The sequence below is a fragment of the Heliangelus exortis genome, chromosome 7 (assembly GCF_036169615.1).
Source record: "Heliangelus exortis chromosome 7, bHelExo1.hap1, whole genome shotgun sequence".
Lineage (NCBI taxonomy): Eukaryota > Metazoa > Chordata > Aves > Apodiformes > Trochilidae > Heliangelus > Heliangelus exortis.
This window is the reverse complement of record NC_092428.1, coordinates 1762563-1788249: the sequence shown is the minus strand read 5'-3', so window position 1 is coordinate 1788249 and position 25687 is coordinate 1762563. Positions and strand designations below refer to the sequence as shown.

At 47.8% G+C, this 25687-nt stretch overlaps 1 protein-coding gene and 1 long non-coding RNA gene across 14 annotated transcripts in view; both read left to right on the top strand.

Annotated features, from left to right (window-relative positions):
- Positions 1-6433: 6433 nt before the first annotated feature.
- On the top strand, positions 6434-9202 carry LOC139798109 (uncharacterized). Its single transcript, XR_011726731.1, has 3 exons — positions 6434-7848; positions 8040-8215; positions 8295-9202. It is a non-coding gene; the product is annotated as an uncharacterized lncRNA (long non-coding RNA).
- Positions 9203-9360: 158 nt separating this feature from the next.
- Positions 9361-25687, top strand: part of CAMK2G (calcium/calmodulin dependent protein kinase II gamma) — a 109664-nt gene continuing 93337 nt past the window's right edge. For 4 of the 13 annotated variants that reach the window (XM_071748216.1, XM_071748211.1, XM_071748215.1 and 1 more), the window contains exons 1-2: positions 9364-9681; positions 11558-11652. In XM_071748216.1, coding sequence (XP_071604317.1) covers positions 9617-9681; positions 11558-11652 — 160 coding nt within the window. In that variant the 5' untranslated portion in view covers positions 9364-9616. Of the gene's footprint in view, positions 9682-11557; positions 11653-25687 lie in introns of all 13 variants that reach the window. The other 9 variants (XM_071748218.1, XM_071748213.1, XM_071748217.1 and 6 more) reach the window with 4 other exon arrangements.

The following is a 25687-nucleotide window of genomic DNA, read 5'->3' as shown; positions in this document are numbered from 1 at the left end:
AGCCCCATGTGCCCCAATAACTGGTGATCTAGACAGCCACCTTTGGGCTCTTACTTTTGGTATATATGCTTTAGAAAATGCTGGCAAAACTGTGTTCAGCTACAGAGTAGTGCAGACCACCCCAAGAGAACAAAAGGATTGTACCCTCTATCAAAGGGATGAAGCTATAAACTGATATAATTGATATTTAGGTTTAGAGAGTGTTCAAGTCTTGAACAAAATTACAGGCATGAAGCTATCCTCAAAACAACCTATTGTAGCAAGAGAAATGGTGACACATGGGAGCTCCAAATTTTTTCTGTGTGCCTGTAAAACTTCTGAGTTTCACTCTGTAATGGTATTTCTAGTGCCATACAATACAAATAAGCTTTTAATTCCTCTGTTTCCCCTGCTGAAGGGAAATGTGAGCTAGGAAGAGGATTTTCAAGTCCTCGGCTGGCATCATTCATTTGTCAAATGAATTACCCCAGCTCCTGGGCCAACACCATCCCAGCTCTGGCTTGGAGGCCATCCAGTGAAGTCAGGGACAGCCTGGGCTGTGCTTTCACCTACCTCCCAGCTTGCCTAGGAGCAGAGACAGATGCCAAAGCTGAGACAGATGTTAGCTCTGCAGATCTAATTTACAGCCAGCAGGTGTGGTTTCCATCGGGAGCTTGCTCTTCCTTTGAGAGTGACAGCCCAGTGCTACAGCTGCCTGGGATCACAGAACACACATCCTCTCCTACATGGAGCCAAAAGCTAAATGAAGTTTGGCCCATAACTGAAATGATAGCCTTTATTTTCCCATGCAAACACAAAATGCTTTGTCATTCTTTCCCTGACACACTCCCTTAGCCTCCTCTTCCCTGCTGTAGGGAGCTCACTTGCAGCTCGTTGTCTCTGGGTCCTTGGCATGTCATAACTTCTTTCTGCCCTGGAATAAATAGGTAAAAATGCCTTTCCCCTTTTCTTTTGTGCTATCTCTCTGCTTGCATTCCCACCTGTGGGGCTGTAGCACATACATACACACGAGGTACACACCACCCAGGTGCACGTACAATGCACACCTCAGCGTGAGTCAACATACCCACGTCTTTGTGCCCAGAAACACAGTTCTGTTTCGTGCACTTGCACACACTTCTTTTATTTGTAAGCCTCCAAAAAACAACCAGCCAGGAGCTCGCCTTGAATTCTGCTGCTGTGATGTATTTTTTGCTATTACTTTTCCATTGTAACATAAGGACATCAAGCATGGAAATAATACCTTCCTCTGCAGTGTAGGATTCCCTTTCTGAGGGTTTCTGAACGTGCAAATATTTGTGTTTCCACACAGTCAGGTGTATTTGCCTCCTGCCCTTCAGAGGCAGGAAGTTCGTGTCACTGCAGGCTCAGTGTGCTGGATTCTTAATGGGGATCCCAACCCAAACTGACAGATCTTGGGTGTAATCTTTTTTCAACCTGTCAAGAACCATCTTTTTTTCTTTTGCATTTTATCTTTATCAACAAGATCCGAGGAACAAAATATCCTCAGAAGGAGGCACAGAAAGAAGTAACATGTGCAGCCACTCCACAGAGAAACGTTACTGGAGCATAACAAAGGCTTAGTGAGTTTTTAATTGTGAAAATTGTAATTGTGAGATCAGGACCTATAGGAAAGAGTTTCTGTATGCTCATGTTGGAGGAAAGACCTGAATTTGCCTTTCTGTAGCAGCTGTGGTCCTGTGAGGTCATGAGAGAGCCACTGTCCTCCTCTCTGCCTCATTGCTCTCATTGTAAAACGTGATTCACTTCACTTATTCCCACAGGTTTTGTGGCTGTTCATGGGGAGTGTAAATCACTGTTTTACTGTTGCTCTGGCTGGGAAATCAGGCCCATCTTTCTGGCTGTGTGCTCTCTGTTCATCACACGCAGGGAGAACTGAGCCCTGCAGAAAACTAGAGAGCCCAGCTACTGGGTGGAGGCTTCAGTGTGGTTCTCAAATACCCTCTTGCTGAGCTTGTTGGCTCAGACTGTGTTTGTAAACACTCACAGGCCTTCTCCTTTGGATTGTTCTTTGGAGCCAGATTTTCTTTTGATGTTCAACAGGATGTGTGTGTTAATTAATTTTGTTTTACTCAGGGTAGGAAATTGCTGCCAATGTTCTTTGAAGAGTCCTGTGAGCCATCTCTCCCCTCACATAAACATTCAGGCAATTTTGGTTAAAGTGTTTATTTTTTTAAACTATGCATAAATGTTAATCTGGCTGTTTTTATAGTGCAGAGGTTTTACAGGCTCCCTTAAAAATGTCAAGGTCGTGTTTAAACAGTTACTTGTTTAAACAGAGGAGATGAAGCACTGGACCGAGAGGATTCAGAGATGAAAAAGGGAAAACCCAATATTTTCTGCTAACAGGTGTTATTTGGGAGTTTAATGCTGCTCAAACACTTTGGGAAGTGATTGCTTCTGCATCAGTCCCTTTCTACTTGCACCCTGGGCATGGTTAGTGAAAATACACCCTTCCTCAGCCCTCAGCTGAAAGGAGCTGTGCCTGGTGAGGACAGGAAAGAGCAGGCTCTGTAAACTTGGACTTCCTGAGCCTGCCAGGAGGGGCTGGTTGATGCCAATGACAGCAGTGACATTTGTGATGGGAAGGTGGACTGTGTCATGGTTTATAGCAGTCCAGGAGGCTGTGGTGACTGAATGGTGCTTGTGAAGCCTCCCAGATTCAGGGTAATCTCTTGGGAGAAAAAAGGACTGAGCATCCCAGAGGATTCTCTCAGTTTGCAGATTAGAGTGCTGCACTTCCACCTGGGTAAGGAGCATAGGGGGCTGCTTTTCAAAAGCCAGGACTTCCAAAGCGCAAGTCTGACAAAAATAATCAAGCTTTCTTGAATGCTGTTAAGTTATATTTAAGTTGGAAGCAAGCAAAACCTTGTATTTTTTAAAAAATAACTTTCTCTTTTTGCAATAGCACGAAGGAACTCTGGTCTTGGTTTGATGTTTAATTGGTAGGGTGTTGTCATCTGAGAGCTGATCCACTTCAAACTGATCAGTCTGTCCCATGCTGCCAGGCGTGCACATTATTTTGCCAAGCAAGACCAGAGAGATGCCTTGTTCTGAAGAGGCTGCAGTTTGAGACTGATCTTTCAAGGTATACTCTAGGACAGCAGATTCCCCAAGGGAAATTCTCTGTAATCCCAAGTGTCTCAAGCATCATGCAGTGTAGGTTTGGCACCTGGCACTCTCACTCTAGGACAATAGTCCAGAGCCATTTAAAATCAAGACCTAACTGAGAATGTAAGGAAAAATATTTAGTATGTTCCCAGGGGGCTGTGCCACAGATTGAGATGACAAGAGGAAGGGAGATGGATAGTGTACATGGATAGAGGTACATGAAGTTTATCTTTAATTTGAGTTGGATCCAAACAGAGCCAGCAATGGCCAAATATTACGATGACTTTGGTGGTGAGAGTTAAATTGGAGGCTTTCCCGGTGATCTGGGCTCCATTTTGAAGAGCAGAGAAACAAAATTTGTTGTAGCTGGCACTAAATAGAATTTTTTTTTTTTTTTTTTTTTTTTAGTAATAGCAATAGATAGCCATGACAGATCCACATAAACCAAAGTGCTCATTTCTCATTCCTTTTGGTTATGGGAGACCCAGAGCAATGAAGCAGTTGCTTGTGCATATGCTTCTCAGCACTGTGAAAGGCAGCATTCACCTCAGGAGGACTGTGCATCCACCATCTTTTTCTGCAGTATCAGCCTTCCCCTGGACAGAGACCTCATTTAAAAATGAGGGAGACTCCACCCCAGGCATTGGTTTTCAGCATTCAGTCAGTAAGCAGTGACGTATAATACCATGCAATGTTCAGAGTAGCTGGGGATATAGGGAAGAAATCTCTGTTCATCCTTTACATAACAGTTATTGAGTCATGCAACCTTGTTTCAACACACACTCTGAGTCTTAAAATAACCTCTGGACATTCCACTGCCACAGCCATATTCAAATGAATGTTCAAGATGTTTCCCCACTATGGTACCCGCAGAGTAACCCTTTGGTGACAGCAGAGCTGCCCAGAGAGTCTGAATCTACTGGAGACACAGATCTGCTCACTTGCTTTGGTGAAGCAGGAAAATCTGCTCCTTTGTTGTCCACCCCTACCCCCACGGAGGCAACAGGCATGAAACAGATTGAGGCTAAGCTCATCTGAGGGTGATTTTAACATTCCAGTTATTGTTCCTAAACAATTAGTAGAGGAATTCCTGGAACATGCCCTTGCTGCATATAAATGGTGAGAAACTCTGCTCTTCACCAGATTAGTGATTGGCACTGGCCACTTGGAAGAAGATAGGAACAAAAACTTGAAATTCTTTGAATTATTAATATCACTGTAGATACAGAATGAGAGGAAATTGTTCTTACTGCTCAGAACATTTGTCTGATTTCTGTAATCCTCACTGGTGTTTTCTGTGGAGTGAGTCCTATTGATGCATTTCACAAGACAGTTTAGATATGATAAAAGCAAAATATTTTGTGGAACTGACCCGGTAAGAAAGCCACCAGTAGCTCAGCATTCAAGGAACTATTCCATGGTGTCTCTCTGGCAAAGAAAACTTCAAAGAGGAGGATGGAAGGACTCCTGCTCTGGAGCTCAGTCAACTTCTAAGCTAGAACTCAGGCTGGTCTTGGAGGGATTTGTATTTCCATGAGATGAGGAACATAAAATGAGGCTGCTGCAGCCCCTTCTGTACTGTCTGCAGGTGAAGTGCTCTGCTCTTCAGGACTGTTACCTCCCACCAGGCTTTGCCTGTATCACTTGTGTAGGAATCCAGACCAGGCTGTGAAATCAGTCAATAAACAGTATTGATCCCATAGTAAAGGTAATAAGGCTCCAGAGAAAAAAACTGTGTGGAGTGAGCCTAATGGCAGCTGAATGTGCATGGAATCCTTTCCCTTTTTGAGCTGGGGACCTAACCTGTGCTCTGAAACCCTGCCAGACCACAGCCACCTCCTCCTTGCTCTGAACAGGGCTGGCCACTTGGACATACTGACCCTGCCTGATAACAGGAGAGAGCACTCAGAGACATTAAAATAGAACAAATTTGCAGTGCTATCAGATTATATGTTTTACGAGCCATATAATTAACATGGGACTCAGTGCCATGGCATATTATTGACTTAAATAGCTTAGTAAGTATCAAAAAGGATTAGGCATTGATATGGAACAGAATAGCATATGCACTGACACCAGCTAGGATCAAAATTACAAGGGCTACCAAGCCTTCTACTTCAGGGCATATTTTGATCCCCAGCTTGTGGTCAGGAGGAAAGCCACTCTCTAATTGAGTAGTGTGCACATGGGTTCTAGTTACACAGCTCTCTTTGCCAGCCTAGTTTGAGTCCTTTCCTTTCCCTGTCTTCCTTCCATCCCTTCCTCTTCCCCTCACACGTATTGCCTGGTCAGTACATGTGTTCTTCAGGAATATAGGTGACTCCTGAAAAGGGATGGCTGAAGAGTCCATTCTAACAGAATAATGTAATGTTCACTTGTCTCCAGAACTCAAAACCCAGATTTCAAATTTAAATTTTATATTCACTCACTGAAAAGTTTCTCTCTTCCCAAACTTCCCTCTGTGGATGCTACTTTTGATCACCTAAAAATCCACTTTGGCTCATTTGAATCAAGGTTTTGCAGAGGGAGCAAATGAATCTCAGGTTGAGGGAAGGAACAGAGAAGAACCAGGCACATTAAAGGAACCTGATTTTTCTGGTAGACACTCAACAATAGCTGAAGTAAAAAACTTTTTGAGAGACCTTGTGTTGTACAGCACACATAAATAATCACCCTGGAAAATAAGGGTTTTCTTTTTGTGTGGATGACAGTGAGTCTGTGGACAGTCATGATAAAATGATGTATCTCTGCATTTTTTTCTGTATAGTCTGAAACAAAATAATTCTTTAGGATTTTTACACTTCTTGCTTTCACCTCCCCCAGAATTCCTCATCTAAAAATGATGCAATGTTTCACATGATTCTAGAGGTTTGGGGTGATATTTTCATTTGTTGCTAGACTGAAGTAGTGCCAGGAAACCCCCCATTAAGAAGAGAACAGGTTGAATTTTATGTCCTGTAAATGCTTTGTGATTGGTAAGACCTACCTGGAGCTCCTCACTCCAGACAGACAGATCAGACAGCAGTGGCATAGAAAAGAAATTTACTTAGTTCTTAGTGGGACCCCAAGTTAACAGCAGAAAACCAGAGAATCTCTATTTAAAAAATACACCTACTCATTTAGTTTGTTGCTTATTTCTCTTTTTTTTTTTGCTTCTTGCCTTCATCCTCCAAAACTGATTACTAACTCCAACCATTCTTACCCTGTCCAGGTCCTTTATTTTTGCTTATAATAGTGATAATTTTTGCCCTCTCTTCATAGCTGGCACTCCACTCAGCACACTGAGCTGTGCTGCCCCTTGGCTTGTGTATTGTGCAGCTTCTCCAGCATCCTTCCCATTTTTCACAGCAGGCTGAATTCCAGTTAACTTTCTGTGAACTCATTTGGTAGCCCTTTGCTCTGTTTCCCTAAAGACCAAAGCCTTTGTGTTACTGCCTTCCCACAGAAATTCTTCAACGTGCCAAAGCTGACCTTAGGCTCCGTGGACAGATGGGGCCTGATCCAAAGTCTATTAACATCAGAGGAAACGTCCATTTGCGCCCATGGACTTTGCATTAAATCCTTTGCATGTACTTTCTTTAGTGCCTCTTACTCAGCTCCAGTTATTAAAATCAGATTAATCCCTGACAGATCCCCAGAGGTTCAGCATGCTGCATAAGCCAACCCGTGCTCCTTCAAAAGACAGAGACCAAAACACACTCTGCCCATGTGAAATCTGAAGCTGGCCAATGCTAAAAGTTAAGTCATCATTTCCAGGTTTCATTCCTGCATAGCTGATGTCAGAATCTCACTGCTCATTAGCTGAATCTCCCCTTACAAATGCACAGGCTATTGCAGAACCATTTCTTACTCTTCAGGTATTTTCTGGTCTCTACAGCATTATTCTGACCAGGCACCCTTCAAGATTCACCTCTGTTTGCAGCTTCACTTTCAGTACAAGTAGACTGCTGTGTCAGCCGGAACATCAATATTTCTTTCTGTTGACACAATACTCTCTCACCCATATCGCTACCCCTCCTTCTGCTCCGTTTTGTCTACATTCCTGCTGAGAACTCTCTCCATTCCTGCTGAAAACTCTCCTCCCGTAATTTAGTCTCCCACTCGCTACTTTGTTCAATCAAGTCTGTCACTCAATTCATAGCTCACTTCTCACTTAACACAAGTTTCTTGGTTAGCAGGCAGCTTCTCTAGCACTTGCTATGCACGACACATGCCTAGCTTTGCTTTCCACACTTGCTTCTCTGTTCTCTTTCTGATTTGGAGACCTGATTTTTCCTTGTAACACACTCGAAGGAGAGAAACTTCCTTTTCTGTCTCCCTCTTTTGGAGCTCCTCATCTATTTTTATGGGACCACTGCGATTGGGGCTTCTTAAATATCACGGGGGGGCTTTGTGCAGGGCTTCAGTTAAAACAGTTTTCAGCTGCAGAATCTCAGTTTACTACACAGCTTTAGACAAACTTCCCCAGTTGCTGTACTTTGTCATGGCTTGTGCCCCTTTCCATCTTCCTTGTACCTCTTTCCATCACCACATCTGGAATCTCCCTCTGGTTTTTCAAGTCATGAACAGGTTCCCCTGGTAAGGATTTGGATGTCAGGCTGCTTTCCTCCTCACCTGCAACTCTCTTAGCTGTTAGAAGAAACTAAGGGACTGCTGTTGGAGCAGTTTTCAGCTCAGAGCAGGAGGCAGGTTCTCTGACTGGCACCTGTTGGATAGGTGATTTGTTGGGTCTTTGAATTATTCTGCTGGGTCAGCAGGTTTCCAGGTTCAAACGCTGGCGTGATGTAAGGCGCAGAATGCTCTTGTTTCATAATCGCTTTCTAGAAGCGTTGCTTGGTTGTAACGCTGCTGTTACATTGTTCTCATTTTTTTTCTTTTTTTTCCTTTGCTATCTACTTTCTGCATAGCCTGGCTCGATTGTTGCCCACTGCATCACTGAGGTGCAGACTTTTGCAGCAGTGGGCTGGCTGCCTTTCACCTGCCGGTGGAGAGCTGGTGGCTGCTGTCCCCGCTTCTCAGGTGATGGAGCAACGCGGCGGTTTCCTAGTCCGGTCACGGAGCAGAAATGCAGGGCACCCGCACGGTACTTTCCATTTTCCCATCAGTTTAATGCTGCTCCTGGCTTGCGGTGCAGCTCATCTGTCTGTGTGTTCTTAACACAGCTCCGGCTCCCAGTGGCGCAGGAGAGGCTGGAGCAGTCCTTCCCTCTGGCTGGATCAGCCACTGCCCTATATAAATCTGCATATGAAGCAGATTTGGCAGTTGTTCAGAGGGCAGAGGCAGGCTCGCTTAAGTAAGAAGTGAAAATAAACTTGCTTGTAAAGGCACTGCAGCCAGCACTCTCCGATGGCACGCTATTAGAGACAGAACAGGGGCTGGTTTCTTGTCTTTCACAGTTGAGAGACTGATGATTTCTGTTTGCCTTCTGCATCCAAGTCCCATCACCATAAAACCACCCGTAGCCACGAATGCTGGCTCTCCGTTCTTTACCAGTTTTCAAGACATTTTCGCGCCTTACCGCTGTCCCTCTGCACCAAATGCTTCCTTTCCAAGGGGACACCCCCACCCCAAAGGTCGGGCAGCCCGACAGCTCTCCCCGCTTGGGACTACCCAGACCCCCAGATGGGTCGGAGGAAGGACTTGGGGCTCCGCGGGGGGACAAGGCAGGGAGCCGGCTGCCCCGGGTTGCGGTGGCTCTCAGGCTGCCGCAGCGCCCAGGAGCTGCCTCCTCTTCCTCCCCGAAGCAGGCACGGAGGGGCCGGGTGGCCCCGTTGAGACGCTCCTGGGGGAGGCGCACACACCCCCCCAGCCCCGTCCTTCTCTCCCCCTGCACGCAGGAAGTTTATCGGGCCGCGGTTCTCCCAGCCCGGCGCCTAAAGCGGAGGCTTTAAAAAGAGAAATAACCCATTCCCACCATAACCCGGGGCACCGGCCCTGGGGTCTCCTCCCGGCCCTGCGGCCTGCGGAGCAGGTGGGGAGGGGGCGAGCCCGCCGCAGTCTGTCCGCCCGCCCGCCCTCCCTCCCTCTCTCTCCCTGCGCGGGGGCGCTGACTGCAGTGCCCGCTCCGGCGGCGGAGGGAGGGAAGGAGGGGAAGGAGGCGGTGGCCGCGCCCCGGCTGCAGCCCCCCGGTCCCCGCCCGGGCGGTGTCGGCGGCAGCGCTGCGGGCGCCCCGGGAGCGCCCCCGGCGGCCACACCCCGCGGCGGGCCGGGGCCGACGGAGGGGCGGAGGGAAGGGGCCGGCGCGGGGTGTCTCCGAGCCAGTTCTCGCGGTGCTGGCCAGGCTCAGCCTCCTCCTTCCCCTCCCCGGCGGCGAGCGGTGACTGTGCACCGCCGAGCGGGGAGCGCCGAGCCGGGCGCGGGGGGAGCCCGCACCGCCCCGCCGAGACAGGAGGGAGGCCGCCGAGCAGCCAGCCCGCCCGTCCCCGGCCCGTTCCGGCCGCCCTGCCCCATGCCCCAGCGGCGTTGAGCCTCCCGCAGCCCGAACATGGCCACCACGGCAACGTGCACCCGCTTCACCGACGAGTACCAGCTCTACGAGGAGCTTGGCAAGTACGGAGCCCGCTGCGCGCCCCGCCGCCCGCCCCGGCCCCGGGACCCGCCGGCACTGCCCGGAGACTTGTGCCGGCGCCCCGGTTCTCCCGGGAGAAGGATTAGCAGCCGCGCTGTAATCCTGCTCTCCAACCCCCCGTCCACCCCAGCGGCATCGCCGCTCGGAGGGAAAGGTGTTTGTTTGTGCGCCCCTGGGGCGTCCCCGCCGCTGGATGGGGTGTCCCTGCAGTCCGCTGCAGGCTCCTGTTGCACCCCGGGACTTCCTCTCTTTCCCCCCTTGCCCTCCTCAGGACCAAGCTGCCGCGTTCTCCTCCCCGCACCGTCTCCCTGCTACACGTTGCCGTTCCCTTCAACTCTTTTTCTGGGCTGGGACACTGGCACTGTTACCGCCGCTCTGCGATGCTTCAACTCCCCACTTCCTTGTCCCTGTGAAAGGACCAGGTGCTGCTGCACCGCGCTTCTCCCTCCCTCCCTCCCTCCTTCCTTCCTTCCTTCCCTCCCTTCATCCCTCCTCCTTTCCGCACTTGTCTCTGTATTGGCAGACCTGCTGCTGCACCCTAAGGACAGCGCTTTGCAGGGGACCCTGTAGGATAGGAAAGCAGCATAAAAACGGCCAGGATAGGATTTAGGGGGACAGTGCTTTCCTGGGTGCTGCTGCTCCCCCCCTCCCTCCCTGCACCAACTGCTGGGCTCTGCTGCATCTCTTCTCTCCAGCCCGGTGTCCCTGTCCCTCCCCACACTGCTGCAGCTGTGTCACCAAGCCCGGGCTTCAGTGCTGGTGCTCACCTTGCTGCTTATTGGTTTGTATGTAGAGGTTGAGGAAGGGGAGAAAAAGGCAGGACTCTGCAGTATCGAGAGGATTCAAGCTATTTTAGGCTCCCTTGTAGGGCTAACTGTCTTGTGGGGCCCTTGTCCAGCCTCTCTTTCCCTTTCTTATAATTCAAACATGTACATTTGTCCATAGGCATGGGTTCACATTTCTGGTCTGAAGGACTCGAAATTTTCTGCCAGTTTTCTCTTATTTGTCCTTTTCCTCTTTTCAGATCTTTCCTGTAAAGACGGTTGTTATTCTTTTCCTGCCCTGTTTTGGTTTGTTGTTGTTTTCTTATTATTTTTTTTTTTTTAAGGGACTGCTTTCAAGCACTTACTTGTGTAGTCCCGAAAATTTTGCATCCCTATCTTTTCACTTTGGTCTCTGTGTATTGTCTCTTCTTTCCTCACAGAAATCCTTCTTCCCCCTCTCTCAGACCTCTTCTCCAGGTGGCTTTTTGGAATAGTTGTAATAATATCAATAGTTCCAGCTTGAGAAAATATACAGAGCCTCGTAGCTTCCTACTCGCTTCATTAATAGGTACATGCTTATCCCCATTTTTGCAGGTGGGTAGGGAGATGTGAGAGAAGCAGTAACTTGCAAAGTGTTTCAGCAGTTTAGTGGCCGAGCTGCCACTTGAATGTGGGAGAAATGAGTCCTGGTTGTCTGATGGAACTGCTGGGGGTAGTGTCTTTGGGAGATGGAGTTACCAGCTAGTGTTTGCAGCCTTGTTCCGAGCTGCTTGTCTCCCATTCATCAATCCCTTCCTGTCCTCTTTCTGTGCCTGTGTGGTCTCTCTCTGCCTGCACAATGTTCTGTTCTCACTGTGCTGTCTGGGAGGGGGTTTGAGGGGTCTGGAGGAGGCTTGAGTACCACACAGACCAGGTTTGACTTGCTGAGCAGACAGCATGCACCCTTCATCAGACTCTCGAGTGTTGTTTTCCCTCCTCTGTCTGTCTTCTGCCCTTGTCCTTAATCTGCTCTGCTCTGGGGGATAGAATCTGCTGCTGTTGCGTTCTCACTTTCAGTTTTGTAGCTCCTACCCCTCTGTTATTTTTCTTCCAGGGGAGCCTTCTCCGTGGTCCGCAGATGCGTAAAGAAAAACTCGTCACAAGAATATGCTGCAAAAATAATCAACACCAAAAAACTGTCAGCCAGAGGTTAGTGCCTCGATCTCACCTTCTTCCTTTTACTGATTGAAAATCCTTGGCTGGAGTTGAAGCTGTAGTAAGTTTAAGGAGTCTGGAGTTGCTTGGATGGGTCTCATCAGCCGTTCTTTCAGCACTGCAAAATCGTTGAGTTGTGTCACAAAGAGGAGATGGAGAAGAAGTAGAGTAGGGTGATAGGGAAAAAAAAATAAATCCTGTATCTGGAAATGGATACTCGGTGAAGTGATGTTGTCTGGTTTGTTTTCTTTTTGAGATCTTTCTTCTGCAAACTGAGCTAGAGGTATGTTTATAGAAGATTTATCTCCATTCATCTGTACAATAATAATAAGGACAAGTGTACCACTCATAATAAGAAGTGTTGCAGGCTGATTTTGCTGAGTGTCTTTTCTACTGAGGAAATTTGTCTTAGCAGAGCAGATGTGATTATTTATTTTTAAGGATCTTGCATCTTGCATGCTGTACTTAAATGTGGTGTGTTTGGAAATGAGCAAGTTTGCCTTCAAAGACAGAAGTAGGTTGGATGGAGAAATCTTGCAAATTTGATTTCTCAAGAAATCAGAGAAAGTATTTTTTGCTTTCATTAGTCCCGGAGTCTTCAAAATCTTAGAAACAGACTGAAAAGGGAAAAGATTTAACACTTCCCTCAAGCTCTTGGTCTTTTGTTTCCCAGGGACATAAATATACACAAAGAGTAGTGTACCTTGTAGTATGTGAGGAATGTGTGTCTTGAGTCTGTAGGTAATCCCTTGCAAGGATTAATGTTGCTTTGAGGGTGGGGTGAATGAGGAAGAGAATGAAACTGAACTGCAGCAAAAGGTGCTGAAAGCTCAGTGCAACAAGTTGAGATGCCAGAGGCAACTGTTTTCTAGAAGAGGTGAACAAGACATGATCCAAGTCCTTGGAGGCCTTGCAGATTTGACAAAATTCATCTGTTAGGCCTATGTCTTGCTAGCTGAATAGGTGGTTTAGCAGGGGGGTTGATGGAAAAAAAAAAAGCAGGAGGAGGCAAGTGATGATGACAAGTGAAGAATGTTTTGCCTAATCCCTATAAATGAGAAAAATAGATGTATTCTTTTTGCTAGAATATGAAATGCGATGATAAGAGCTGAAGACAGCTTGAAGAATGCTGGAAAGAAAATTCCATTTACTGCAGTTTGCATGGAGGAGGAGTGTCAGAAGCAGAGAATGCCTTTGCAGGTCGTTTGGGGGGTTTTGTGTGTTTGGTTTTTGACTTGTAGAAGGAAGCAAAGGTGATAACATATCAATACCTAACCTGAGTTGAGGTGGTGTTGGTGACCAACCAGGAGAGCTTTAGATTGTTTAATATCTGCAGATCCTGTGAGAATTTGTGTCCCCTCTGTGGTCAGGTAGCAATGCCCACTGATGTAGGTAGGATATCCAGTCTTTGGAGTTGAAAATCAGTTCAGCTTGACATGGAAGAGTTTTGAGAGGTGACTTTGCTGACAGCCAATAATGCTCTGTTTGCTCCTCACAGTTCCCTGTCAACCCTATAACAAGGACTGAGGCTCAGGAGAGCCATTTTCTTGGGCAGTAGTGGACACAGAGCAGGCAGAGGGTAGCTTGATGAACTGATTGCACTTGGGAAACTTTTCTTACAAAGGAGGTGATGTTGAAGGCAACTCTGGAGATAAGAAAAAGTAGGAAACCTGCAGGGCGAACAGAGTTGGGACAAAATTCAGAAATGTATTAGGAGTAATCCAAAAGTAGCAGAAGAATTTATTCAGTTTTTAAGTGGTTGGGCGCCTAGTGAGTTACAGAGGGAGCAATAAATATATATTTTAATTATTTTTCATATTAAGATGGTGACAGTTTTACGACTCAGCAAGTAGGAAAAGTAAGTACGGGTGAATACAGGTCATATTTTGATGTACTGCTTACTTGCTAGATTTCATACCTTCCTGTAAATAAAATGCATGGAAAATACTAGCCTGGTCCTCAGCAAGCTACCTCAAGGAAGCTGACAGTGATTTGCTTAAAAAAGGACTGGGTAGGTAGAGGGCAAGTCTGAGGAGAGCCAGGAAAGGAAATTGATGTTTCTGCTGGTATAGAAGAATGTCAGAAAGAGGGGACTGATCAGGTTTCGTTGAAGTCTTATCTGAGAACTAAAGAATCTGCATTTTCAGTGAAAAGTGGATGGTGACTTCAGCTGAATATGTAGGCTCCTCAGTTATTCCAGCTGTGTTTGCTGATAGCTCAAGTGGTTACTACAGAAAGCGACCGAATATTTTGATAGGAACTCTGTGAATTCACCTTGGGGTAGGTCTTTGAACCACTGAAGGAAAAATGTTTGCTATTTAGACCTTGCAGCTGTAAATCAGTGGTAGGGGAGATGCACCCCACCTGCCTCCCCTCTTGTTGGTTTTCTTCTAAGCTCAGTTGTATGGCCAGAATATTCCCTGGTGTGGGGACACCCTGCCCCTCTCCAGTTGAAGCATAGCTCCATTTAACACCTTGTACATTCCTTAGCAGAATTTGGACCTGATGTAATAGCAGCCACTTCAGGAGCCAATGTCTTGCTGCTGCTGAGGGGTATCTAAAGCCCTTTGCTGCTTCATGCTGCCTGCTGTACAGCTTTCCTTGCTTGTGTCCAGGGATGGATATGGTAATAAAGTCCTTCCTAGTATTTCTTGTCACCTTTATTTTTCAAGGCTTTTGATGAAGAAATACTAGGTAGTGGGCTGGGAAGTGCTGAATAACTTGCTGTAGGTAGCTGCAGAAGGAAGAGGAGGAGCCCTTCAGGGTGAATTGTATGCCTTTAAAGGATTCTGTGTTACTTGACATGTTTGTTGATCAAACTTTTTTTAAAGTACTGGGGAGTTGGAGAGGCATGGTGGTGTTAGAGGGTTTCCCTGAAAGCAAGGAGGATGAGCATGGTGCTGGTCTTTTTTGAAGGGCAGTCCTAACAACTTCACTCTAGTAAGCTTCACACTTTGTGAAGTAGAAAGTCAGATGTTGAGAGCCTCTGTTTCTCTATTGTCTGTGATTTTTGGGTGCCTGTTCTCTCTGGTTTTTTTTTTTTTTAATAAATCATGTCAGTAAGAGCTGGTCTAAATTAAGATTCATATTTCAGCTTTAATGAAGTATTTGCTATTATTCACAGTGTGTTGATGCTGTAGACTGCCCAGTGGAGAGCACGCCAAGAACTTTAATGTTAAATAGGAGCCAAATGCTTGTGGAAAGGGAGGAGAAACAGACTTCACCTTAGTCAGCGTTCAGCTGACATACAAGAGCAGTGGGCATTACACATGGGAGAAATACAGTGCTTCAGTCCTCTGAAATTCCTCTGGGATTGAATGCACAGGCTTTTACTGGAGCTACAGGCAGAGGGAAGGAGTAGCTGTAATACTTTTTTCTTTGGAAGTTGTCTTGTGGGTGTCACCAGAATACTTTTTGAACGTGAAATTTCATAGCGTTTCAGTTCCTGAGCAGCAGGGAAGTTCAAATGAAGTAAAATTGCTTGCAGTGGTCAAAAGGATCAAGAGAGAAAGAGTAGCTTTAGCAGCAGAAGGGAAATATCCAGGATTTGACTCTCCAGCACATAAGAGATACTCCTGCACTAGGAAGGGGTGGGCAGAGCTCTTATCTGTGATAGTTCTTTGGATGATTTTTATACCAAATAATAGACAGTGACCCTACCCCCATGTGTAGGATTTCCGGTCCTTGCTTTTTAGGTGTGAGGGAGTAGAAACCTCCATCTATTATATCTAATGTTAATTTTTTTTTTTGCTGTTTAAAATATATATTTTTTTTTACCTCGTGCAAGTGACATCTCTTGGTGCAAGAAATGAAAAGCAGCTGTCTTGGAAGTTAGGCTGCTTCACTGCTTTCTCCTTATGGTGGCTTTGCTCTTGTGGCCTGAAGAGGTGGCTTCTCTCCCTGCTCTCCATCTTTCCAAATTTGTAAACCAGATGAAAATTTTCAGTCTAGCCAGTTGTTCTGCTGTTATCCCTGTAGGAGATTATGTGGATTGTGGGAGGAGCAGGGAATTACTTCTGTGTATCCAACAGGAAAAAAAGCTCTCTCTTTACACTTCCAGCTCAGCTTTTTTTCTTACGGGTCTCTTGTCTTTCAGCTGTGTAGCAGTTGCTGATTTGGGGCTGTACAGCATGTTGTTGTTTTTTCTGGAGGTGTCAGTGATAGTTTCCCTGGACACCCAAGCGTTGCGCTTGAATGCTGCAGAGGAAGTTTAGCAGGATCAGTTCCCTAACCTCTGCCTTAATCTGCTCTCAAAATGTTCTTAGCTGAGTTAGGGCTCTCTTGGGCTGCTCTGCTGCCTGCCAGGTTTTCGAGTCCCCCTTGGGCTCCGGGAGCAGACAGCCTTGCAGCAGATACGGGCAGCCATGGTGCACTGCAGGCTGGGGAGAGCCAGCACAAGGGGCACAGAGGGTTGAAGCCTGGTCAAAAAAATGAAAGTCAGCTCGTGTAGACAACTCCTGTCATGGGTGTCCTCTGCCTGGCTTCGGAGGTTGGGGACCGATGTCCTTTCTTGCAGAGGGGTTGGTAAATCAAACCGTGTCTCAAGTCAGATCAGGGCAGGTCATTTGCTGGGGGTGGGATGAGAAGGAGCTGCCCTGCCTGCAGGGTGGGCTGGGTGTGAAGAGTTTCTCTGCACCCCAGCTCCTCCTCCTCTGCCTCCTGCCCGAGCTGCTGTGATTAGGGAGCTGATCGATGAGATCAGCTGCGGCGATGCCCGGGCATTTTTTTTTTAATTATTATTTCCTTTTATTGGGGGGGCAGAGGAAGGTCTTCCCGCAGGTGGAAGGATGCTCCCCCCCGGCCCCGCAGCAGGGTGGGGGGGGCGCAGTGCGGGCGGGGGCTGCAGTGGGTTGGGAGGGCTGGGGGGGTGATGTGGGTGTGTGAACTCTGGGCTGGGCACCGCAACACACATGCGTGCGGAGGGGGCGGCGGGGGGGCTGCTCTGCTGATGTCAGAACTGCAGCCCCAGACATCTCCCCCTCCCCTCCCTCCTTCAACCCCGCGCTCTGAGGCAGGGAGGTTCAAAGCAGTAACTGGCACCGGGGGAAATATCCCTGGGAAGAGGTGCTTGGAAAAGAGGAGGGGTGTCAAAAACCCTGACCTTGGAGGAGGGGCTGGGAGCTTTGGAGGAGGGGGAGGGACGGGCACCTCGGGTCACTCCTTGCCCGCCCCAACACATCGGTGCGGGAAGGAGAGGGGCCGGGATGAGAGCCGGCAGAGATTGGGGGGTTGGTAAGGTTGCTTTTGCTGTGGCTGGTTCCGTCCAGAAGCTGGCTGGCTCCTGCCTGCAGTGGGTGTCCATGGTGGTTGGGGTTAGCCCGGGTTGCCTCTCAGTTTACGCTGTATATTTTATAAAGGAGCTGGAACAGAGCAGACAGGATTTCAGCTCGTGTCTGTCTCCTCAGTGGTCACATTGTGTATTAAATTTCCAGCACTAACAATGAGGAGGTGGTGGTGGTGGTGGTGGTGGGGTGTCAGTGGGTACACAGATTGGGGAGGAGTTCCTCTGCCTGAGGTTGGAGAAAGGGGCTTGGCCAGAGAATCAGGTTTCTTGTTTTCCCAATATAAACTGGATTTGTGTATGGCAGGGAGGTGATTAGACTAATTCCTGCACGTGTCCCAAAGCCCTTGGCTCTAGAGCATCCACTCTGATCAGCGAGCCACAACTGAAATATTTCCCAGGTGTCCCTCCAGTGCAGAGCAAGTTGTGGGGCCCACTGGAGGTATTTGGGGCAGGAGAAGTAACTTCCAAGTTCTTGTAAGAAGGATCCAGTCAAAAACTGTGGAGTTGTGTTGTTGGTTTTGAAGTGCAGTGTGGAAATTTCACTCCTTCCAAATTTCATCCTTAGTACCAAAACCACCACTGGCAGAGGGAGGACCCGTTTGTGCATCATGAAGAAGTTTTTGAAGAGTGCTCCCCACCCCCCTAAAAAAAATAAACAAAAGAAATAAAAACCAAACCCATAAATCCCCAGCGTGTTAGCACCACTGTTTTAAGAGAGGATTCAGTCAGTCTTTTTGTTCCCATCTGGGCCCTGGAAAGTGAGGGTTGTTGTTTTTCTGGCCCTGCCAATTGGGTGAAGACAATATTTAAAAGGGAAGCCTGTTAATATATAAATCTCTCTCCACTGTGCCACCATCTATCTGGTTTACAACCCTGACTGCCAGGGCATCACCTCCCTTTTCATGAATTCTGGCCTGTCACCTGTTTTGGTGTTTCAGGTTTTTCTTTGTTCTTGAAACCTCCTGATTTTCACCAAGATAATAGACTTAAAAAAAAATAAAAATATGGTGGTTGAGGGAAGAGGGCAGTATCAGCTGGCACCTGGGCTACCAGGAAAGAAGCCTTAAACATTGTAAAACATTGTAAAAACAAATGTGGAGTATCTCACCTGGTGTTTGTCTGCAACTGAAGTGATACCAGTGCTCAGAGGAGGCATCCTGGGGAAAGGAGGGCTGCATTATTTTCTGATGGGCAAATGTGTACTTAAAATTTTGAGGTGCTCACTAGATTAATTTTTTCTACCTGTTACTCTCCAGCTCCTTCTCTGTTTTAATTTAGAATTTGTTTGGAATGTTCATTTCTCTCTTGTGGTTCAGTTACTTTAACCAGCAATTCTATTAATCTATAATGCCTTGATTTAAGCTGTCCTTTTAGGAATGCTGTTTTGCCATCTTTTCCTCCCAGAGGAGTTCAGAATTCTTGTTGTTCCTACCTGCTAGATGAGCAAACTGGGGAGGATGGTGGTTGGTGCAAGCTGCTAATTACCGATGGCTGAGGATAATTCAGAGGTGTGAGGAGAGCTGGTTAATGGAGTATCTTTTTTGGTATCTAATGGTGTATCTATTTTTCTGCAGAGGGCAGGGGAGGAGATAACTGTGGCTTTACTCCTGGTGTTAGACTCTGTCTCACTCTGCTCCTGGCAGAGTCAGGAGAATTCCCCATCTCTGAGATGTGGGCTGTGTAAATGTGATGACCTTTCAGAGAGTGTGTGTGTGTACAGAAGTGACACTGTACTCTGAGCACTTTTGCATTCTGTTCCTGAGAGCATGAGCTGCGTGCCTGTCTGAAGAGGTGACCTGCTGTCCTGCTGCTTCAGTCCAAAGTTCCCATCTTGAGTTAGCTGCCATCAAGCACCTGCACTCCTGGGCTGTCTTCCCTGGAAGAAGAAGCTGTCTTCTCTCCATGGCTGGAGTTTGCTTAGCAGTGACAAATCCAGGTCCTGCTCCTGAGCAGGGTGCCAGCAGATCTCTTCTCTTTGCTAGAAGGCAGAGGTGATTTGGCTGTTAAACACAAGACCCTTTTTCTTGGGGAAAGCAAAGGTGGGTGGTAGCATCAATCCTTGCAGTGCTGTTGTGTGATTCTGTCAGGGCCCCAGAACTGGAGCTGGGAGCTTGTTTTGAGAGAAGAGTAGGCAAGAGACAGGGAAACCCCTGGATTTCCTGGGAAAGAAGGACAGTGGCCATGGAGATGAGGCTGGCAGTGGGCATAGCTGCTCTGTGGGCCTGGGGAGCCAAAGGCTAAGTGGTGGAGAAGGCAGGGAGCAGCAGCCTGCCTGCTGTGGCACAGCTGCTGGGTTATCTCTGGGAGCTGTTGCCATGAGGACAGTGGCAAACAGGGACTGAAAGATTTACCAGATGCATGTGAGCCAAAGGATTAAACTTTCTCATAGGAAGGGAGGGAGGGGAGGAGGAGGATGGGTGCTGATGTATTAACAAAGGACAGCATCCTAATGAGAAATGCCAGGCTCTCTCTCCTATAGCCACTGGGATGGCAGGGGGAATGCAGGCTGGCATTCCTTCTCCAGGCTAAACTCTGGGCAATGCTGCCCTGACCCATTCCCTCTCTGAAGAGGAGGGTGACTGCACCCTGCTTTCACTGAGTGAATCATCAGGATTTGTATTGTTTCTCCAGAAATGTAACCAATGGGAAAAAGATGGTGTCTTTTTCTTTTTTTTTTTTTTCCAGCCTTTTTTCTGTTCCCTGTCCCTACAAATAACTCTACTTCTCTACCTCCTGCTTAGAGCTTTTCTGCATCAGAGTTGGTGCAGATAATCAAGTTTCAGTGTCACCAAGTACCTCTTGGTGGTTTGCAGCACTACAAGTTACCTTTTTGCAGGCTGCTTCAGGAAAGACTTCCCTGGTCCTGCCCAGCAAACCTCTGAGCAGCAATGCACATAGTAACATAAAATGTTTGCAGATTTAGCAAGACAGAACTGTGGCAATTAAACCCAGTTGCTTTCTAGAAGGGCTTCTTCAACTTAAACATTTAATTTATGAAACAAGACATTAATATCTATGGAAATTACTGCTATAGGTCTTTCCCACTAGCCCAAATCCCAGTGGGCTTTTTAAGCTTCTGTAAATACAGGCTGTGAGTGAGAACAAGGATATTGAGTTGAGTTTCATTTCCTGAAAGCTTGTGAAATTATTCTTTCCCTTCCCTCACTTCTTCTCCTCTTCCAGGCACCTGAGTTAGGCTGTAGGTACAGGCTGCAGCTTGTCTGGTGGAGCAAATCAGTCCTTGGGTGTGCTGTTACTGTGTCACCTCCAGTGTAACCTGTGGGAAGTGATAGCCATGGAGAGGTGTAATTTCTTGATGCTGGAGAGAATTCTCCTTTGAAGGAGGAGGTTTTCTCAGTCCCAGGGAGGGCAGTGAGTAAAGGAGAAGTGCTCTGACACAGCCTGAAGTCTGAAGTGAAAAAAGGAGAGAAAAGAACTAGAAAGCTTGAAGCTTCAGTGCACTGGTTGTTTGGGTTTTTTTTTTTTTTCCCTTCCTGTGAGCTCTCTTCTTTTACAGGTGAGACTGAGCCTAAGGTAGCTTATAAAGGTGAGCTTTACTCTCAATTCTTTCTTGAAGCAGATTATTTCTTGAACCTTTTGCTTTGTTCCAAATCTGCTGTATGTTCCAGAGGGTACTGCAGCTGAGTGGGAGGTCTCCTTGTCTGTGCAGCAGAACACAGTCAGGGTGTAAAGGTGCCTGGAGCTCTGGAGATGTGCAGGAGGTGTGTGCTGATCCTGCTGTTGTGCTTGAGAGACTTGAATGTCACACACCTGGCTTGAAATGAGACTTCAGAGGGGACAGATAGCCCAGTGCTTTCTCTGGGATGCACTTACAAGATGCCCATGTCACATAGCATGAGTGCCCTGGAAACTTTTGCTGGGAAACCAGCTTGTTAAACCTCTCTCCTATATTGTTCTCCAGTGCCTGCCTAATATATTTGGCATTTCTACTGTAGTGGAGCAGCTGCCATTCTGAAAATGTCCTTGTGTATCTTGGCTTTTTTTTTTTTCTAACTTTTTAAAATTTTTCTTCCTACATCCTTGTGTCAAAGTGTGTAACATTGCATGGGTGATGGGCTAAGAAATCATCCAGGGTGGCTGGGGAGGAAAAATAGATGTGGAAGAAGTCTTGAGTGCCCCCTGTACTCACAGGGACTTGCTGGGGGGTTCTTCTTGGAGGCTAATAGAGCGTGTAGCCTGATGATGCCAAGCAGGAGTTCTTTCTGTTGTTTGCCCAAGCAGCTGGTTTGCTCTTGAGTTTAATTTTGCCTGCCTTGGGGCCTCTCCATGTAAGCTTTGGGTATCAAATGTCCTCTGTTGAGATTGTGTCAGAGAGATTAGAAGAGTTGAAGCTGCAGAGCTTTATTTTGCAACTGGTGCCAGTGCAGAGACAAAGCTGGATTGTCACGGATGTGCTTCTTGAGTGCAAGTTCAAGTAGTGATTCATAGCTCGTGTTACTTTAAATATTCCCAATTTTTGGCCAGCAGGATTGACAATTGACTTCCAGCTTTGCCCATTTTGGTTTGACTTGTGTGTCATCTGGCCTAGAATCTGCCAGCTCTGCAGAGGAGGATCTTGTGTTGTGTCTGCTGCTTGGTATGAAGTGGCTTGGATGAAAACTTTCAGTGTTGCCTGATGAGTGCTCAGAGCAACGATCCGCTGCCTCCTCTGCCTCTCTGAATTGCTCTTGCACCTCTGGTAGGGATGATGGAGAGCAGTGGAGGGCTGGGCAGCTCATCCTTTGTGTGGCAGCACTTCTGCAGTAACAGCCAGGGAGTCGAGCTCTGGGCACTTCTCCAGACAGCCAAGTTCAGCATCAGAGATGTGGGGAAAAAAAAAAAAAGGAACCAGGTAGTTTGTTTTTTTGATAACCATTAGCAAATACTTCTGACAAGTCCAGGTGACTCTGGCTGCTGTTAGCAGCTGATCTTACTGCAGAGCTGGTTACCCAGCTGTAGGGAAGCATGTTCTGCCCTGTTAACCTCTTAGGTTAACACTTGGTTTCTTCAGTAGTCCCAAAGCTGAGCTTTCCCTCCCACCACCTCACAAATGGTCAAGAAGTTTCTTGGCTTTCTTTCCTAAGCTTTTCAGCCTGTTCATCTCCCTGATGAAATATGAAATGTTAGCTGCTAAAGTTCTTTCTTCTTTCAAGAATGCAGCTAAAACTCCTTCCCCATGTTGGAAACAAGCCCCGGGTCTCACTGGTGCAGTTAATTTATCTGAAGGGGTGGTGGTGGGGACCAGCTTGGGGACAAGGAAACGTACAGCCTGGCTGAGCCAGAGGAATTTTTATTCCTCCTTCTGCATCTCTGAATTCCTGGATCCTGCATTGCAGTGACTTGGCACTGCTGAGCCCTGTTACCTTGCCTTCTCACCAGCTGCACTCTGGTATTTATTTAGCTGGATCATCCCATCCCACAGGCACCTGATGTGATCAGCTGATGGGGAGAAGACCTCATGTCAGAGGTGAGCTCACTTGGTGGGATTTCTCTGGGTCCAGCCGTGCACCTGGGGCCCCTCGGTGTGCAGCGGGATGGAGGCAGTCGCCGGAGTTCTCACAGGGGTTGCAGTCACCCTCTGCCTGTGTCACCTTCCTGGCAGCTCGATGCCCTGCTGTCTCACTTGCTGCATGTCCACTTTAAGAGGGTTCATCTGCAATGCAGCTGTTAGTGGGGAAGTTCTGCAAATCAAGAGGGAGCAGTGCAGGCGAGCCGGGTGTCTGCAGTTGTGGCTGGGTCCTCCCCACGGCGCAGGGAAACTTGCTCAGAAGGACTTTCTGCAGGAGGAGGGAGGGATGGCAGCACGGTGCTGGTGCTGAGAGCCCCTCCTTTCTGTGCCTCTGTCTGCACCAGGAGCTGGAAAAGCACGATGGGCAGCAGCCCTGGCACTAGGAGGTCCTGCCATGCTTTTCTCTTCCTCCACCAGAGAATCAACCCAGGTGTTTGCTTAGGGCTGATCCTCTCAGGACATCTTTATTGAATCACCCTCCCTTCTCACACAGGATGTCCTGTTGCAGTTCAGAACTTGGGACTTGCTGCACATGACTCAAGAGGCCTCACGGGTTGCCTCAAGTTTTTTTTATTACTGTGCCCTCCTCTGCTGCATGGGTTGGAGGGAGCACAGGGCTGGTGCTGGTGAGCTGGGGGGATGCTGGGGACTGCTGCTGAGCAACTTGAGAGGAGGAAGAGGAGGAGGAAAAGGAAGAGGAGAGGAGAGGAGCCCTGCTGGACGTGGGGCAGATGTGCTCTCTGGAGGTGGGGAGCTCTGCCAGGGTGACAGCCCTTAAGAGCACATGCCAGGGAGGCTGGCTGGGGAGCATGTGGCTTTCAGCACAGTGCCAAGGAGGTGATGGTTTGTTCTTCTGCTCTTCCTCTGCCCCTCCTGTGGGAAGGAGCCCTTTGAAAAGACTCCCTGGGTTATCAGCCATGCCTGGGAGCACCTGTAGGATTGCTTGCTGGTTCCCCAAGCACGAGTTTCTGAGGATATTCTGCTGAAAAGGTCTTCTGTGGTTAAGGAGCTGGGGAGCACGATGCCTTCCCCTTCCCACAGGGCTCTGCACAAACACTTGGAACTCCATGAGCCAGAGCTGGGGAGGACCTCACAAGACCTTTCATTAGAGGTGGCTGCAGCTGGGCAGTGCACTCCCCTTTTCACACGGGTGCTTAGCAGGCAAGGCTCCCTCCTTTACTGCCTTTAAAAGTATTCTGGGCAGACTTGGCTCCGAGTTGTATTTGGGTATGTTCAGGGAAGCATCTCCTGTCTGACAGTCATTGGTGATGCAGGAGAAGGTGGTGCAGAATTCACCACCTGCTTTTCCTCCTCTTGTTTCCTCTCTGCCTCTGCTGTTTGCCTGGGCATTTGCTGTCCTTCTCATAATAACTGAATTGTGCTAACCATGTTCGAGCAACGTTCCCTCCCCTTTTGCCTGGGGACTGCCTGACTTGTTGTAAGAAGTTATTTTTAGGGTTTGCTTCCTGGGATATTCTACCCGTGGCCAGTTATGGTGATGAAAATGTCACTGAGATGCAGAAAGGACTCCCAACTCATTGCTAGCATGCCTGATCTTTCTGTTGTAAGGGTGTTGGTGGGGGACACGAGTCCCTCACTACTCCATCACTGTGATTAGGGAGACAACCACAGGAACTATGCAGTGTGACCCCCTCTGAAAAGCATTCTGAGCTTTCAGGATGACAGAGAAGGTTGCAACTGAACTTGGCCCCAGGGGGAAAAAAAGAAAAAAAAAAAAGAAAAAAGCCTTTGGTTAGACTGGAGTTTGTTTCTGCTGTTTGTTTTTTTACCCACAGGGATGTCAGCCCTGCAGATCTGTGTGTTGGTGTTCAGGGCTGTCCCTAACAGGCAATTTGCTCCTTGTACTGGGTGGATTGGGTTGCACTGGGCTGCTGCCAATTGCCTGGTTGAGATGAGAGGAGAAGGTGTGTGCTTGTTCTTTTTAAACACCTCTCCCACCCTGGATCTGCAGCTTCCAACAGCTGAAAAAAGTTGCTCCTGAGAGCAGCTATGGCTAGCAAAGCATGGATGTCACAGGGACAAGTGACAGAACCCAGCTGGACCGGGCCATGGGGGGACAATACACAGACTCTGGTGCCAGCATTGGCTTAAGGAGCACCAACCTCTCTCTCTGGAGACATCTGTTCCCTTCTCTGTGTCACAGCAGGTCTCTTGCCTTGTTCCATGGAAACCAAACTAGGAAGAACCCTTCAAGAAGGAACTCCTGAGTTCCTGGGGATGGGAAGGAATTGGGTTTCCAGGTCTGTTTCTTGCAACAATCACAGAATGGTTTGGGTCGGAAGGGACCTTAAAGATCGTCAAGATCCAGCCCCCCCTGCGTGTGCAGGGACAGCATCCACCAGACCAGGTTGCTTGAGTGGGGCTCTGGGAACCAAGATCTCCTGCAGCTGGGACTGAGAAAAGTGCACGTGAAGGTGGCTCTGGAGTGCCTGAATTGTCCTCCTGGAGGAGGACGTGGGAAGCAGGGACCCGTGGGTGGCTTTGCATGGAGGTAGCAGGGAACATTAACTTGGTTTTGAGGAGTGGGCACTGTGCCCATGCAAGGTGGAACCTTCCCAGCTGCCTGGAGGAGAACCTTGCTGCAGAAAGATTGGGTGGCACTTCTCCCTGGGTGCATCTTCAAAGTTAGCAGTGTTTGGTGTCTTTCAGTCATTCTTGCATATGAAGCTGCTTTAGCAAGTGGTAACTTTTTCCCTTAAAATCTCTTCTCACTGCCTTGCTTCTGTCCACTACCTGGAAGGACCTGAGCACTTTGTATTCACAGGATGAAGTTTTTGGGCTTCTCAGGAGCTGGAGGCAGCCTCCCTGTCTTTTCCCACCCCCCTGCTTCGTGTTCCTGACTGCAGGGTGGACATGGTGTGTTCTGCCCTTTCGTACAGAAGTGTTTGGTTGCCATAGGTGACACTTGTGTGGCACACACCTGCATTTTAAATCCTCTCTCACTGGAATTTCTCAGTGGCCTGCTCTGTACTTACAGCTTGCTCTGCTTAATTTAAAGTTATCCTGGTGTTGCATGGGAAACTTAGTCTTAAAATAGATGGCTTGACCTTTTTTTTCTTTTAAATTTGATTTTAAATTACTCCAGTCCTTTGAGACTTGGCGTTTCTTCTTGTCAGAGGAGTGCATTCTGACAGAGGTATTATTATTATCTCTTTTGGAGAGGACTCATTCAGCATTTGGGTGCAGAACCATTCACCTGTGCCCTCCTGGAGATT